Below are 18,629 nucleotides of genomic sequence, written 5' to 3'. Positions count from 1 at the left end.
AAATCCTTTATATATGCTGGACACAATTCCTCAATCAGATATATGATTTGCCAGCAATTCCTCTCGGTCTGTGGCTTGTCTTTTAATTCTCTCCAGTGCTTTTTGAAGAGCAAAATTAAACCAAAATTCAATAACAGAAGGATATCTGGACATCTCCATATATCTGGAAATGAATCAACTCAGTTATAAATAACTTACAGTTCAAAGAAAAAAATATCAAGAGAAATTAGACAATAATTTGAATTGAATGAACATGAAAACAGACTATTAATATCTGTGAGGTACAGTTAAGTCAATGCCCAGAGGAAATTTTATAACTTTAAATGATTATATTAGAAATGTTTAAATTCAGTGATCTGACTTTTTAAGAAATTAGAAAAGTAGCAAATTAATCCCACATGTAAGTTGTAAGCATTTAAATAACAGAGTGGAAATCAATGAAATATAAATAATAGAAGAAAATGAATGAAACAAAAACTAAAGATCAGTACAGTTGATAAACGTCTGCTTAGATTGATCAAGGGAAAACAAAAGGAAAACACAGTTTAACAGTATAAAGAATGAATGAAGAGCTGTCACTAAATCTTACGGACATTAAAAGGGCAATAAAGAAATATGATCAAATTTCAGTAATTTGACAGACTGGATGAATTGGACAAATTCCTTAAAAGATACAAGTTACCAGTACAAGAAGGAATAGAAAATATGAATAGCCCTATCTATATCTATGAAAGAAATGGAATTTGTAATTTAAAACCTTCCCACAAAGAAGATTCCAGGCTCAGATGGCTTCACTGATGAGTTCTATCAAACATTTGAAGAATTAATACTGTCTTACACCAACTCTTTCAGAAAAATTAAATAAAGGAATAATTCTCCTCTCATTTTATGAATCATATTATCTTGATACCAAAACCAGAGAAAGCTATTATAAGAAAAGAACAAGACTTCTGCACTGAAAGCTATGAAATAGTAATAAGGGAAATTATAGAAGCTTAGATAAATGGAGAAATATGTCATATTTATGCATAGTACACTTAGTATTATTGAGGTTAATTTCCCCCAAGTTGATCTGTAGATTCAACAAAATCCCCATCAGAGCCTCAGCAGGCTTTTTCTGGGAAGAAATTTCCAAAACTTATATACAGTGAACCTAGGATAGCCAAAAAATAAACAAAAAACAAACCCAAAAGCAATAAAACAAAGTTGGAATGCTTAGGTTACCAAACCTCCTGATTTCAAGACTTACTATGCCTAAAGCAATCAAGATAATACAGTATTTTTGTAAGGGTAGACATATAGATCAATGCCACAGGATAGGCCAAAGATAGACCTACACGTATTTAGTGTTGAATCAACAAAGATGCCAAGAAAATTCAATGGAGAAGGGATAGTTTTTTCAACAAATGATACCAGAACGATTAGGTATTATAAGGAGAAAAAGAACCTTGGTTCTTACCTTGCATCGTACTCAAAAATAACAAATGGATCTTAGACCTAAACAAAATCTAAACTTTAAAATTTCTAAGGGAAAATATAGGTTAAAATCTTCATGACCTTGGGATGTGAGAGATTTCTTAGCACAGACCGTCTACCAAAGAAATAATCAGCACATTGGAACTCATTAACTAAACACTTGTTCTTTTAGAAGGACTTCATGAAGGAAATGAAGAGGCAAGGTGCAGAGTGGGAGAAAATATTATTCACTAGGGAAATGCAAATTAAAGTACAAATCAAAATGAAATACTACTACACACCCAACAGAGTGGCTAGAAGTAAAAATATTGACAACCGAAGTATTGGCAACTGGAGCTATCATATATTGTTGGTGGGAATGTAAAATCCTACACCCAGTTTTGAATATGGTTCAGCAGTTTCTCATAATGTTCAATATAACTCACCATATGACCAACAGTTTCGCTTCTAGATACTTACCCATGAAACATGAAAACACATGCCCATAAAAAGACGTATACACAGATGTTTAAAGCAGCTTTATTTGTAATAGCCCCAAACTGGAAACAACGCAAATGTCTATCAACAGATGAACAGATAAACATGGTAGAATACTCATACAATGACATACTGCTTGGCAATAAGAAGGAACTGAATACTTATGCACACAACAATACGGATGAAGCTTGTTTATGCCGAGGGAAAGAAACCAAACACAAAAGACAACATATTGTATTATTTATATAAAATTCTAGAACTACAGCAAGTCATCTTTATTAACAGAAAGGAGATCAGTAGTTGCTCAGATCTAGAATTTGGGGAGAATGATTGCAAAGGAGCATCTTTTGGGGTGATAGAAATATTTGATATCTTGATTAGAAGAGTATTATATGTGAAAAACTCATTTAACAGTACACTTAAATGTGCATTTAATTACATGTAAATTATACCTCAGTTAGTTTCAAAAAGGAAAAAAAGGAAAAAAAGGAAGGGATAATGCCAGATTGTTGCCCATCATTGGATGATAGAGATTTAAGTTCTACTTTTCCCATTTGGATAATCGCTTTGGGGGTTCACTTATTGAATAATCCCTCCTTTCCCCATTTTTCTGCTTTGCCACTTCTATTATGTATCAAGGTTCCATGTATGTGTGGGTCAGTTTGTATGCTTTTGTTCCATTTCCTTGGTCAATTTGTTTATCCTGTCTTAATTACTTTAGCTTCATAATAAGCCCTTTTATCATCATTCTTTTTCTTCAGAAATGTCTCAGCTATTCTTGAGCCTGTGTTGTTTTGCATACACTCCATAAAGAGCTTATCTGTTTCCGTGTTCTATGAAAAATCCTATTGGAATCTTGATGGGAATTGTACTGAGTTTATAGATGAATCTGGGTAGACTTTGAGTTTCTGCAGTATTAAATCTTTCCATTCCTAACTGTGGCCTATCTTTCCATGTATTAAGACCTTCTTTACTGTCTCTCAGTTCAGTTTGTAATGTTTCCCTGTAACATTCCTGCACATATTTTGAAAGATTTATTTCAAGGCATTTGATGTTTCTTATTCTGGTGTAAGTGAAATCTTCCTTCTAATTATGTTTTATCGTGCCTTATCATTGATGTATAGAAGTGTGATTTTTTTGAATATTAATATATCCAGGGAACATTTGCTTTTGCTTTAGAAAGAAACTCATTCATCGATTTAGCAGAATTTGTCATGTGTGTGTACGCTTTTAATATTTTTGTAAAGTGGTGGTGTTGAGGGAAAGCTTCCCCAGAGTCCTTAAGTTATTTTTCATAGTCAAGTCTCTACATGTAAGGTTGGCCCTGAGTCATGGGAAGAGGGTACTAGCTGGAGCTGTGGTGTTCCCAGCTTTAAATTTAGTCAGCTGTTTATGCAATCGTGGGTGTCAGTAAGAGGCATCTCTCGTCAAGCCAGTATCCTTCTTTTGGGCATATTTTTTATTGAGGTATAACTGACAAATGAAATTATTTATATTTAAAGTATACAATGTGATGATGTGATAGACACATACATTGTGAAAAGAATACCAAAATCAAGTTCATCAAGCCAATATCCTTGAATGAAGACATCCATGTATCTTCCATTCTAGGGATGGAGGCTGTCATTGTTAAAAACATGTCACTCTTCTCTTTTAGTATCCGGAGTGTGATGCAGAAGTATCTCGAGGAGAGACATGAAATCACTTTCGACAAGATTTTTAATCAGAAAATTGGTAAGCCTGCTTGTTTGTTTGGCAAACTGTAATTCCAGTCGTGGTATCGGGTGGCGCCACAGTAATGTAGAAATGCAGCCCCTAATGCTGTTACATGCTTTATAGCTCAAGCTGGGGATGAAGGAAATTGCATGTAATTAATAAGATACTAAATGATTACTTATGTCCCTAATAATATCTCTTGTAAGTAAGCTATCGGAAAACAGACTAGTTTGGCTGTAAGTTTTAAGACAGTTTGGGAGGTTCCCCAAATCAAAGGATTGGGTACTTGGAAACCAGGAAGAAGCTCTCTTTGGACCCGCGTCTGAGGTCCTCAGCTTCTCTCACTGATCTTGTACGTTCCGTGATCACAGGGGGTTGGCATGTGTCTTCATAAACCTCACCCCGCTCTTGTGTCTGCTTCCAAAGTGTGGGGCTGGCTTACTTGATCAGTTCTCATGGGTTTATGGGTTTTGTTTGCTGCTCACTCTTGTCAGTTCCACATCAGTTTCCCTTATTCCTGCGGCTCCATTTGGAAGCTCTACTTAGCCCGGTCACCAGGACTCCCCCTGTTGTGTACACAGAGCTCATGGACCCATGCCCACCTCTGGCCAGCGCTGGTCTCAGCCTATGCAGATGTGTGGTTGTGTAGGAGTGCTCTGCGGTGACCGCAGTTAGTGCCCTAGAGAAATTAGGACTGGACAGGAATTGCTTTGGTGGGAATTTCAAGACCCACAAGGAAATGAGACACTGTATTCTCACCTGCCTTCTGAAAGACTGGCAGTTTTTTTAAAGGTGACTGTCGGCCGGGTTAGATGAGAGCTGTTGGCCACCTGTTTTTTTATCCCCATTCCCCAAAATCAGTTCCCCCTGTCCAGAAATTTCCTAAACAGTCGTTTGTTCTTGAGGCTAGGATTCATCATTTGGCCTGTCATCTGGCTCTGTTGTTAACTTGCCCACAGTGATGTACTAAGCAGATCATGCTAGAGTTTTTCCGTGAAATACGCAGAGCTGAATACAAGAGACCAGGAAGTCTCTTTGCATCTTGTTTGCCTCCCACAACTGCTCAGAGAAGGTTTGCAGAGGAACTGTGTCTGAGTTTTTTAATTGACTTAATACTAGAGGATTACTCTGTTAAAATTTCAAGAAATTAAAGTCTTCCTAAAGTTTCCTGGAACTCTGCTTCTGCATGTAGTTTTGTTTCCATGATTCGTAGACACAGGCTGGGACTTTCCTGGCGGTCCAGTTGTTAAGACTCTGCGCCTCCACTGCAAGGGGCATGGGTTCGCTCCCTGGTCGGGGAACTAAGATTCCCGCATGCTACACAGCACAGCAAAAAAGAAAAAAAAAATTTCCATAGACACAGGCTGACTGATCCCTTTGAGACTGAATATTCTTAGAGATAATTCTGGGTTGCCCTTCCGTGTACAGGTAAGGAGGTGTAGACCCAGGTTGATGAAGTGACTTGTTCTGATCTGACGTTCTCCTCCTCTGATAATTCTTTAAAGGCTCTTGGAAAGGAAACCATGACTGTAAAATACTGTAGAAAGTCACCCGGTAAAAACTGGAGAGGTTTTTTGTTTTTTTAGAAAGAGTTACAGTGATCTCCTTTGTTCAAGGAAAGCAGAAACCAGTGTGGAAAGTCTTTGGAAGTTTGTGAACCACTTTTTGTCACAAAGTAGCCGTCTATGAAGGCAGTCTTCTGTAGATGTGGCTTCTGTGATAACCCACAAAATACAGTGGTCAAAGGGCGGCTGGCGTGCTCTGGAGAAGCAGATGAAGAGTAGCCCGTCCGTTCTGAGGACAACGTGGGGAGAGCCCTTAGCCACATGGAAACGTTTCATCCTGAGCATCAGGATTTGGTGGGGGAACAGATTTGGCTTTCATCTCATCCTTTATTGCTGCTTCTCGTTGCTTTCATGGTGTTTGATTACCTGCCATCTATATAAATGCTCTCCTTGGCTTCTGATTTTGTACTGAAAAACAGAAAATAAAACTAGCCTGATAACAAGATTGAGAAACTCCGTAACTTTGGGAGGGAAGGCAAAAAAGGAATTCTTTATTGGTTACTTAAATTTTTAAAAATGTTTTACAGCTTTGTTGAGATATATTTGAGATCGCATAAAATTCACCCATTTTGAGTATACAGTTCAGTGGGTTCTCGTGCATTCAGAGTTGCATGACCGTCAACAAGTCTCATCACAGAACATTTTCAACACCCCAGAAAGAAACTCCACACCCATCAGCAGTCCCTCTCCATTCTCCCCTTCCCCCCAACCCCTAAGGACCACTAATCTAATTTCTGCCTCTGTGGATTTGCCTGTGTTGGACACGCCACATAAACGGCTTCATAAGAAGAGCTAACACCTGTCCTTCTCAAACGTTTCCAAAACATAGTAGAGGGAGGAACACTCCCAAACTCATTCTACGAGACCACCATCACCCTGATAGCAAAACCAGACAAAGATGTCACAAAGAAAGAAAACTACAGGCCAATATCACTGATGAACATAGATACAAAAATCCTCGACAAAATACTAGCACACAGAATCCAACAGCACATTAAAAGGATCATACACCATGATCAAGTGGGGTTTATCCCAGGAATGCAAGAATTCTTCAATATACACAAATCAATCAACGTGATACACCATATTAACAAATTGAAGGAGAAAAACCATATGATCATCTCAATAGATGCAGAGAAAGCTTTCGACAAAATTCAACACCCGTTTATGATGAAAACCCTCCAGAAAGTAGGCATAGAGGGAACTTTCCTCAACATAATAAAGGCCATATATGACAGACCCACAGCCAACATCGTCCTCAGTGGTGAAAAACTGAAACCCACTAAGATCAGGAGCAAGAAAAGGTTGTTGCCCACTCTCACCACTCTTATTCGACATAGTTTTGGAAGTTTTAGCCACAGCAATCAGAGAAGAAAAAGAAATAAAAGGAATCCAAATCGGAAAAGAAGAAGTAAAGCTGTCACTGTTTGCAGATGACATGATACTATACATAGAGAATCCTAAAGATGCTACCAGAAAACTACTGGAGCTAATCAATGAATTTGGTAAAGTAGCAGGATACAAAATTAATGCACAGAAATCTCTGGCATTCCTATACACTAATGATGAAAAATCTGAAAGTGAAATTAAGAAAACACTCCCATTTACCACTGCAACAAAAAGAATAAAATATCTATGAATAAACCTACCTAAGGAGACAGAAGACCTGTATGCAGAAAATTATAAGACACTGATGAAAGAAATTAAAGATGATACAGATAGGTGGAGAGATATACCATGTTCTTGGATTGGAAGAATTGACATTGTGAAAATGACTCTACTACCCAAAGCAATCTACAGATTCAGTGCAATCCCTATCAAGCTACCACTGGCATTTTTCACAGAACTAGAACAAAAAATTTCACAATTTGTATGGAAACACAAAAGACCCCAAATAGCCAAAGCAATCTTGAGAAAGAAAAATGGAGCTGGAGGAATCAGGCTCCCTGATTTCAGAGTATACTACAAAGCTACAGTAATCAAGACAGTATAGTACTGGCACAAAACCAGAAATATAGATCAATGGAGCAGGATAGAAATCTCAGAGATAAACCCACGCACATGTGGTCACCTTATCTTTGATAAAGGAAGCAAGAATATACAGTGGAGAAGAGATAGCCTCTTCAATAAGTGGTGCTGGGAAAACTGGACAGCTACATGTAAAAGAATGAAATTAGAACACTCCCTAACACCATACATAAAAATAAACTCAAAATGGCTTAAAGACCTAAATGTAAGGCCAGACAGTATCAAACTCTTAGAGGAAAACATAGGCAGAACACTCTATGACATAAATCATAGCAAGATCCGTTTTGACCCACCCCCTAGAGAAACAGAAATAAAAACAAAAGGAAACATATGGGCCCTAATGAAACTTAAAAGCTTTTGCATAGCAAAGGAAACCATAAACAAGACCAAAAGACAACCCTCAGAATGGGAGAAAATATTTGTAAATGAAGCAGCTGACAAAGGATTAATCTCCAAAATTTACAAGCAACTCATACAGCTCAATATCAAAAAAACAAACAACCCAATCCAAAAATGAGCAGAAGAGCTAAATAGACATTTCTCCAAAGAAGATATACAGATTGCCAACAAACACATGAACGAATGCTCAACATAATTAATCATTAGAGAACTGCAAATCAAAACTACAGTGAGGTATCATCTGACGCTGGTCAGAATGGCCATCATCAAAAAATCTAGAAACAATAAATGCTGGAGAGGGTGTGGAGAAAAGGGAACACTCTTGCACTGCTGGTGGGAATGTGAATTGGTACAGCCACTATGGAGAACAGTATGGAGGTTCCATAAAAAACTAAAAATAGAACTACCATACAACCCAGCAATCCCACTACTGGGCATATACCCTGAGAAAACCATAATTCACAAAGAGTCATGTACCAAAATGTTCATTGCAGCTCTGTTTACAATAGCCAGGACATGGAAGCAACCTAAGTGTCCATCAACAGAGGAATGGATAAAGAAGATGTGGCACATATATACAATGGAATATTACTCAGCCATAAAAAGGAATGAAATTGAGTTATTTGTAGTGAGGTGGATGGACCTAGAGACTGTCATACAGAGTGAAGTAAGTCAGAAGGAGAAAAACAAATACCGTATGCTAACACATATATATGGAATCTAAAAAAATGATCGTGAAGAACGTAGGGGCAAGACGGGAATAAAGACACAGACCTACTAGAGAATGGATTTGAGGACACGGGGAGGGGGATGGGTAAGCTGGGACAAAGTGAGAGTGGCATGGACATATATACACTAACAAATGTAAACTAGATAGCTAGTGGGAAGCAGCCGCATAGCACAGGGAGATCATCTTGGTGCTTTGTGACCACCTAGAGGGGTGGGATAGGGAGGGTGGGAGGGAGGGAGATTCAGGACGGAAGAGATATGGGGACATATGTATATGTATAGCTGATTCACTTTGTTATACAGCAGAAACTAACACACCATTGTAAAGCATTTATACTCCAATAAAGGTGTTAAAAAAAACCAACGGTATCATATAACACGTGGTCTTTTGCATCTGGCTTCTCTCAACATAATGTTTTCAGGGTTCATCTATGTTGTAGCGTGTGTATCAGTACTGCCTGCCTCTCTGTACCTGAGAATATTCCCATGTATGGCTATGCCACATTTCATTTATCCATTCATCCGCCAACTGTTTCCAGTTCTGGGCTCTCATGAGTAACGCTGCTAGGAGAAGAAGATGTTTTTTAATGTGTAATTTGAGCAAGTGGTTCCGTGTTATTAACTCGCCCTGGGGTTGGGGGCGTGACAGGCCTGCCCTCCCCTGCAGCTCTAGTTCCAGTCTCTGAAATGCATTGAGGATTCCGTTTGAGGATTCTGTCTTCCTTTGTGTTTTCTGCTTCCCACTCTCCCTCCTGTAACCCCTTTCCCGTCTGCCATCCCCACTCCCCCCGCCCCAGTCACACGTGCAAGCCCCAGACCTGTTTTTTCTGTTGTGATTAAACCATCACCTGAAGCCGCCTCCAGGAGCCTCTGGTCTGAGCCCCCTAGTGGCATTAACGTGGCCCTGGTGCTATTAACTTCAGCCTCACAGATTTTCCCCCACTGAGAACAGCTTTGCTGGGCACTGAGGGTCTGTGACTTTTATCTCAATTAGGCCGTTAAAAAACTGAAACATGGTTTAGATAAATAAATAACTCCTCCTTCCCTTCCTCCCCAGTCTGAGCTTGGAGCTGGCGCGCTGACTTGGGAGAAGGTCACAGGATGGGGGCTGGGGGATGAGGAGCGAGGACAAGGTAATGGTGCCTGACACGGATCTGTAATTACACGTGGACAGAGCTCTACAGTGAATGTCTGGTCCCTCCTTTGCTCCGAGGCGTTCCCGTTTTCTGGCTGGTGTGACAGGTGGGGCAGAGTGGAAGCTGGACCAAGGTTGCAGTGGCTTTGTCTGACTCTATAGGTCTGTGATGTCCTCCTTCAGGCACACCCCTCTTCCCCAGTGTCTCCCCATCTCTTCCCTCTGCCCCTTTCCGTGACTGTCTCCCTGTGTTTCCACCTTGTTGCTTTTCTGTGGTCCCTCTGTTTCTCTTTCACCCTCTACCTGACCCCTCCTTTTGTCTCTTTCCGAACCTTCCGGCATCCCCCATGCTGCGGTTGGCGCATGGTTTGGGGGATTGCCCTCCAATGCGGGCGGTAGCCAACTTGTCAAACTGCTGTGTGAAATGAAAAATGTAGAAATCTTTCATTTACTTGGCCTCTGAGGCTTCGCTGGGGTGGCGGGCAATTGGCACGTCTGTCAGCTACACCCCACGCTGGTCGTTGTTTCATATTCTTAGCTATAAAAGTGGGGATACAAATGGTACCTACTTCATAAGGCCGTAGTGAGGATCTAGCAGGAAATGGATGTGAAGCCCTGAACACAGTGATTCTCAGCAGATGCTCAATGAATGAAATCTCTTAAATTTTTATTATAAAAATTTTTAGTCCTGGGTAAAAATGGACCAGAATAATGAACCTCCATGCATATACATCACCCAGATTCGATATGTTTCAACATTTTGTGTACCTGCTTTGTCCATCCCCTCTTTTTGTGGTTGCCTGAATATTTTAAAGCAATTAGCAAACCCCTCTTAGAAATTCAGCCCTATGTGCATCTCTAAAAAAATCTGAATGTTTTCTCATACAACCTTAATACCTTACCCCAGCCAATGAAAATGATGATTGTTACTTTAATACTGAGTCCGTATTCAGGTTTTTCTGATTAATTTAAAAATGTCCTTTTACTCTTGTGTTTTTTGAATCAGGATCCAAATATTGTTCTTGTATTGTAATTGGTAATAACATCCCATTAATCTAGAACAGTCCCCCACCCCACCCCCACCCCCAGGTAATTGACGTATTGAAGAAACTGGGCCGGCTGTATTGTAGTGTTCCACATTCTGGATTTCTCTGTTTGCTTTCTCGTGGTGTCATTTAAATTGCACTTCTGCTTCCTAAATTTCCCGTGAACTGAAAGCCAGCTCCAGCAGCTGGATTAGCATGTTAGGTTCGGACATTGTAGCAAGAGGCACGTGACACGTAGGTGCCGCTCTGCCGTCACTTCTCTAAAGTGGGCTCAGGTCTCCGGCTCCTCATTCAGCTGTCCTCTGTCATTCGTTTCATTTTCACTGATGATCTCTGCATAAATCGATTATTTTATTAGGAAGTTACGAAGCGGTGAGTTTGCTAATCATGCCATTCCTTCCACGTTGACTGCTTTTACTCATCCACTTGAGCTATATATTTGCCTATAAAGACAGGTGCGGTTGGCAGATTTCTACGACGTCCCTCATGACATTTATTTATTTATTTATGGCTGTGTTGGGTCTTTGTTTCTGTGCGAGGACTTTCTCTAGTTGCGGCGAGCGGGGGCCACTCTTCATCGCGGTGCGCGGCCTCTCTTGTTGCAGAGCACAGGCTCCAGACGCGCAGGCTCAGTAGTTGTGGCTCACGGGCCTAGTTGCTCCGCGGCATGTGGGATCTTCCCAGACCAGGGCTCGAACCCGTGTCCCCTGCATTGGCAGGCGGATTCTCAACCACTGTGCCACCAGGGAAGCCTCTCCCATGACTTTTAAAAGCCTCCAGGTGTTGCTCCTAGGGGTAACCCGCTGAAAGAGATTTTGCGGATAAAATTAAGGTTGTGTTCTGGGTGGGCTGAATTTGCTCACACCAGCCCTTTAAAAGCAGAGAATGTCCTCAGGCGGGCAGCAGAAGTCATAGAGATTGAAGCAGGAGAAAGGTGGGACGCACCCTTGCCGACTTTTCAGGTGGAGGGGGCCCCATGAGAAGGATTGTGAGTGTTGTCTAGGAGCTGAGGGTGACCCCTCCTCCTTGGCAGGCAGCAAGGGAACAGGGACCTCAGTGCTACAGCCATCGGAACTGCATTCTGCCAGTAACATGAATGAGTTTGGGAGCAGATTCCTCCCTGGAGCCTCTAGATAAGAACCCAGGTTGCCAGCACCTTGATTCTGGCTTTGTGAGCCCCTAAGCAGAAAACCCAGCAGAGCCTAGTTCTGACCTCCAGAACTAGGAGGTATTTATTAGTGGTGTTTTTAAGTCACTGAGTTTGTGGATATTTGTTACACAGCAATAGAAGACTAATAGAGCAGGATCAATGCTTAACTTCTTTGTTTTTAATTGCCGGTTTCCAGAATTAAAAAGGTTAAGTAAATGACAGCTGTCTTTATCTTCCTCATCCTTACATAGAAATCATACGTCTTAAGGGACGTCAATTAAGTTGATTCCTAATTTGCTGTCAGTAAAACTTACTCATTTAGATATTGACAAATGTCTTGGGTTTGGCTCATTGAAAGAATGGCTTTAAAGGGATACTGGTTATCAAATAGACAGTAAAATCAATTTGTCGGTTAAAATCAATTTGTATGGTTAAGATGTTTTGCTACCATTTTCTTCTGTGATATACTGAAATAATTTCATCATATGCAAGTGGGGCACATAACATTTGATAAATTCCATGTGTCTGTTGATAGTCTACTCACTTCTCTTGACTGCATACCCTCTCCTGTGAGAGAAGGATGTTTCCGATTATAAGGAGACTCCAAAATAGATGCTTAATTCATAAAGTATGCAAATGTTACTCTCATATATAAAGAACATCATAGTTAAAGTAGTATGACGTCACATCATTATTGCCACGGAAGACATTTCATTTTCTCACACTGACTTCAGAGCTTAATCCAGAGTCTGAATATTAATCTTTTTGAATTTGTGTGAGAATTGGTGTCTTTGAAACATGGTTTTGGTCAAAACAAAATTTTGCAACTTTTACTCTTAAAAACAGCTTTATCGAGGCATGATGTTACATGTTATAAAATTCACTCATTACGAGTGTATAGTTTGATGAGTTTTAGTAAACTCTGAGTTGTGCAGCCAGCACCACAGTCTAATTTTAAAACATTTCCATGTCTCAAAGAGACACCCTGTGCCCACTTGTAGTCACTTCCTGCTCCCATCCCCAGGCAACCAATAATCTGCTTTCTGTCTCTATAGTAATTTGCCTTTTCTGAACATTTCTTTTTTTTTAATCTTTATTTTATTTTTTTTTAAACATCTTTATTGGGGTATAATTGCTTTACAATGGTGTGTTAGTTTCTGCTTTATAACAAAGTGAATCAGCTATACATATACATATGTTCCCATATGTCTTTCCTCTTGCGTCTCCCTCCCTCCCACTCTCCCTATCCCACCCCTCCAGGCTGTCACAAAGCACCGAGCTAATATCCCTGTGCCATGCGGCTGCTTCCCACTAGCTATCTACCTTACTACGTTTGTTAGTGTGTATATGTCCATGACTCTCTCTTGCCCTGTCAAAGCTCACCCTTCCCCCTCCCCATATCCTCAAGTCCGTTCTCCAGTAGGTCTGCGTCTTTATTCCTGTCTTACCCCTAGGTTCTTCATGGCATTTTTTTTTCCTTAAATTCCATATATATGTGTTAGCATATGGTATTTGTCTTTTTCTTTCTGACTTACTTCACTCTGTATGACAGACTCTAGGTCTATCCATCTCATTACAAATAGCTCAGTTTCGTTTCTTTTTAAGGCTGAGTAATATTCCATTGTATATATGTGCCACATCTTCTTTATCCATTCATCCGATGATGGACACTTAGGTTGTTTCCATCTCTGGGATATTATAAATAGAGCTGCAATGAACATTTTGGTACATGACTCTTTTTGAATTTTGGTTTTCTCAGGGTATATGCCCAGTAGTGGGGTTGCTGGGTCATATGGTAATTCTATTTGTAGTTTTTTAAGGAACCTCCATACTGTTCTCCATAGTGGCTGAACCAATTCACATTCCCACCAGCAGTGCAAGAGTGTTCCCTTTTCTCCACACTCTCTCCAGCATTTATTGTTTCTAGATTTTTTGATGATGGCCATTCTGACTGGTGTGAGATGATATCTCATTGTAGTTTTGATTTGCATTTCTCTAATGATTAATGATGTTGAGCATTCTTTCATGTGTTTGTTGGCATTCTGTATATCTTCTTTGGAGAAATGTCTATTTAGGTCTTCTGCCCATTTTTGGATTGGGTTGTTTGTTTTTTTGTTATTGAGCTGCATGAGCTGCTTGTAAATTTTGGAGATTAATCCTTTGTCAGTTGCTTCATTTGCAAATATTTTCTCCCATTCTGAGGGTTGTCTTTTGGTCTTGTTTATTGTTTCCTTTGCTGTGCAAAAGCTTTGAAGTTTCATTAGGTCCCATTTGTGTATTTTTGTTTTTATTTCCATTACTCTAGGAGGTGGGTCAGAAAGGATCTTGCTGTGATTTATGTCATAGAGTGTTCTGCCTATGTTTTCCTCTAAGAGTTTGATAGTTTCTGGCCTTACATTTAGGTCTTTAATCCATTTTGAGCTTATTTTTGTGTATGGTGTTAGGGAGTGATCTAATCTCATGTTTTACATGTACCTGTCCAGTTTTCCCAGCACCATTTATTGAAGAGGCTGTCCTTTCTCCACTGTACATTCCTGTCATCTTTATCAAAGATAAGGTGTCCATATGTGCGTGGGTTTATCTCTGGGCTTTCTGTCCTGTTCCATTGATCTATCTTTCTGTTTTTGTGCCAGTACCATACTGTCTTGATTACTGTAGCTTTGTAGTATAGTCTGAAGTCAGGGAACCTGATCCCTCCAGCTCCTTTTTTCGTTCTCAAGATTGCTTTGGCTATTTGGGGTCTTTTGTGTTTCCATACAAATTGCGAAATTTTTTGTTCTAGTTCTGTGAAAAATGCCAGTGGTAGTTTGATAGGGATTGCATTGAATCTGTAGATTGCTTTGGGTAGTAGAGTCATTTTCACAATGTTGATTCTTCCCATCCAAGAACATGGTATATCTCTCCATCTATTTGTATCATCTTTAATTTCTTTCATCAGTGTCTTATAATTTTCTGCATACGGGTCTTCTGTCTCCTTAGGTAGGTTTATTCCTAGATATTTTATTCTTTTTGTTGCAGTGGTAAATGGGAGAGTTTTCTTGATTTCACTTTCAGATTTTTCATCATTAGTATATAGGAATGCCAGAGATTTCTGTGCATTAATTTTGTATCCTGCTACTTTACCAAATTCATTGATTAGCTCTAGTAGTTTTCTGGTAGCATATTTAGGGTTCTCTATGTATAGTATCATGTCATCTGCAAACAGTGACAGCTTTACTTCTTCTTTTCCGATTTGGATTCCTTTTATTTCCTTTTCTTCTCTGATTGCTGTGGCTAAAACTTCCAAAACTATGTCGAATAAGAGTGGTGAGAGTGGGCAACCTTGTCTTGTTCCTGATCTTAGTGGAAATGCTTTCAGTTTTTCACCATTGAGGATGATGTTTGCTGTGGGCTTGTCATATATGGCCTTTATTATGTTGAGGAAAGTTCCCTCTATGCCTACTTTCTGCAGGGTTTTTATCATAAATGGGTGTTGAATTTTGTTGAAAGCTTTCTCTGCATCTATTGAGATAATCATATGGTTTTTCTCCTTCAATTTGTTAATATAGTTTATCACATTGATAGATTTGCGTATATTGAAGAATCCTTGCATTCCTGGAATAAACTCCACTTGATCATGGTGTATGATCCTTTTAATGTGCTGTTGGATTCTGTTTGCTAATATTTTGTTGAGGATTTTTGCATCTATGTTCGTCAGTGATATTGGCCTGTAGTTTTCTTTCTTTGTGACATTCTTGTCTGGTTTTGGTATCAAGGTGATGGTGGCCTGGTAGAAGGAATTTGGGAGTGTTCCTCCCTCTGCTATATTTTGGAAGAGTTTGAGAAGGACAGGTGTTAGCTCTTCTCTAAATGTTTGATAGAATTCACCTGTGAAGCCATCTGGTCCTGGGCTTTTGTTTGTTGGAAGATTTTTAATCACAGTTTCAATTTCAGTGCTTGTGATTGGTCTGTTCATATTTTCTATTTCTTCCTGATTCAGTCTTGGCAGGTTGTGCATTTCTAAGAATTTGTCCATTTCTTCCAGATTGTGCATTTTATTGGCATAGAGTTGCTTGTAGTAGTCTCTCATGATTTTTTTTTATTTCTGCAGTGTCAGTTGTTACTTCTCCTTTTTCATTTCTAATTCTATTGATTTGAGTCTTCTCCCTTTTTTTCTTGATGAGTCTGGCTAGTGGTTTATCTGTTTTGTTTATCTTCTCAAAGAACCAGCTTTTAGTTTTATTGATCTTTGCTGTCGTTTCCTTCATTTCTTTTTCATTTATTTCTGATCTGATTTTTATGATTTCTTTCCTTCTGCTAGCTTTGGGGTTTTTTTGTTCTTCTTTCTCTAATTGCTTGAGGTGCAAGGTTAGGTTGTTTATTCGAGATGTTTCCTGCTTCTTAAGGTGGGCTTGTATTGCTATAAACTTCCCCCTTAGAACTGCTTTTGCTGCATCCCATAGGTTTTGGGTCGTTGTGTCTCCACTGTCATTTGTTTCTAGGTATTTTTTTATTTCCTCTTTGATTTCTTCAGTGATCACTTCATTATTAAATAGTGTATTGTTTAGCCTCCATGTGTTTGTATTTTTTACAGATCTTTTCCTGTAATTGATATCTAGTCTCATGGCATTGTGGTCAGAAAAGATACTTGATACAATTTCAATTTTCTTAAATTTACCAAGGCTTGATTTGTGACCCAAGATATGATCTATCCTGGAGAATGTTCCAGGAGCACTTGAGAAAAATGTGTATTCTGTTGTTTTTGGATGGAGTATCCTATAAATATCAATTAAGTCCATCTTGTTTAATGTATCATTTAAAGCTTGTGTTTCCTTATTTATTTTCATTTTGGATGATCTGTCCATGGGTGAAAGTGGGGTGTTAAAGTCCCCTACTATGAATGTGTTACTGTCGATCTCCCCTTTTATGGCTGTTAGTATTTGCCTTATGTATTGAGGTGCTCCTATGTTGGGTGCATAAATATTTACAATTGTTATATCTTCTTCTTGGATCGATCCCTTGATCATTATGTAGTGTCCTTCTTTGTCTCTTTTAATAGTCCTTATTTTAAAGTCTACTTTGTCTGATATGAGAATTGCTACTCCAGCTTTCTTTTGGTTTCCATTTGCATGGAATATCTTTTTCCATCCCCTTACTTTCAGTCTGTATGTGTCTCTAGGTCTGAAGTGGGTCTCTTGTAGACAGCATAATCTTACAGGCGGTAGACTGTTAGTCTTTTGCATGTGGCTTCTTTCATTTAACATGAGGTTTTGGAGGTTGATCCACGTTGTGTGTTCTGGTTTCTCGTTCCCTTTTGTTGCTGAATAATATCCCATTATATGGATAGACCACATTTTGTTTATCCCTTCGCCAGTTGATGGACATTTGAATTATTCCCACTTTTGGTCTATTACAAACGATGCTGCTGTGTTCACATTCACGTACAAGTGTGGATGTATGTTTTCATTTCTCCTGGGTATGTAACTAGGAGTGGAATTGCTGGGCTGTATGGTGAATTCATGTTTAACTTTTTAAGGAATCACTAATTGCTTTCTAAATTATACTATATTTACATTCTCACCATCATTTTATGAGAGTTCCAGTTTTTTTTTGTTTGAAGAAAAAAACGTTTTCTTCCCCCATTGGGTTGTCTTGGCATCTTTGTTGAAAATTAATTGACCATGAATTTAAGGACTTATTTCTGGACTCTCAGTTTTGTTCTGTTGATGTATATGTCTGTTCTTAAGCTGGTTCCACGCTGTCTTGATTACCATAGCTTTATAGTAAGTTTTGAAATCGGGAAATAAAAATCTTCTCACTTCATTCTTTTTTTTTTTTCAAAATTGTTTTTGGCTCTTCTGGATCCTTTGCATTTCCGTATGAATTTTAGCATCAGTTTTTCAGTTTCTGCCAAAAAAACCCCACAAAAAACCTACTCAGATTTTGGTAGGGATTTTGTCGAATCTCTAGATTTGGAGACAACTGTCATTTTAACAGCATTAAGTCTTCCAATCCATGAATGAAATGTCTCTACAGTTGTTTACGTCGTCCCTAATTTCTCTCAGCAGTGCTTTGTAGTTTTCAGTCTTATATGTCTTCTTAAATTTATTCACAATTATTTTAATGTTTTTGATGCTATTATGGATGAAATTGTTTCTTTAATTTCATTTTTGGTTGTTCATTGCTAGTACACGGAAATAGAATTGGTTTTTGTATGGTGATCTTGTATCCTACAATCTTGCTGAACTAATTTATTAGTTCTAGTAGATTTGTGTATGTGTGTGAGTTCTTTAGGATTTTCTACATGTAAGATCCTGTCTCTGAATAAAAACAAATTTACTCCTTTCTTTCCAGTCTGGTGCCTTTTCTTTTCAATTTTTACTTTTCACTTTGATTTCTTAAATATTTATTAATGTTGATCTCAAACATATTTAGCATGATTTCAAAGAACATTCGGGTTGAAAGAATGTATAAATTATATTTGGCATTTGGGGCTAAGGCATAAGAAATACCATGGACTTTGCCATGGACTTTGCAAAAAAAAGTATGTTTCATTATAAAAAGGATACGTTGGAAAGACAGAAATTGCGGCCTTACAAAGTTCTCTTTAGAGGATTTTCTGAGCAGGCCCGTAGAAAGAAAGGTGGGCACAGACATGACATAGAGACCTCTTCTTTGAATTTGGTAATTATATTCAAAATACAGGACCACAGAAGTACTGAAAAAATAATAAGCGACACAGAAGAAAACATTTTAGGATTACTTTTTTGTCAGTTTTCAAGGAACAAAGTTACCAACCTATTTTATGATTATAAAATCATTACTTGAAGTGCTTTGTGCTTCAAAACATGGTAGATGGCTAAAATCTGCAAATACTTAGCACTGTGCAACTTCTGACTTGAAGACCAGAGTTAAATGATAGCACATCG

The 18,629-nt window shown here is 38.8% G+C and overlaps 1 protein-coding gene across 1 annotated transcript in view; it reads left to right on the top strand.

Annotated features, from left to right (window-relative positions):
- Positions 1-18,629, top strand: part of GRK3 (G protein-coupled receptor kinase 3) — a 123,326-nt gene that overhangs the window by 18,443 nt on the left and 86,254 nt on the right. The window contains 1 exon segment of the mRNA XM_032602401.1: positions 3,611-3,687. Within this exon segment, the coding sequence (XP_032458292.1) occupies positions 3,611-3,687 (77 nt within the window).

Source organism: Phocoena sinus, chromosome 14 (genome assembly GCF_008692025.1).
Source record: "Phocoena sinus isolate mPhoSin1 chromosome 14, mPhoSin1.pri, whole genome shotgun sequence".
NCBI classification, from domain to species: Eukaryota; Metazoa; Chordata; class Mammalia; order Artiodactyla; family Phocoenidae; genus Phocoena; species Phocoena sinus.
This window is presented reverse-complemented; position numbering and strand designations above follow the sequence as displayed.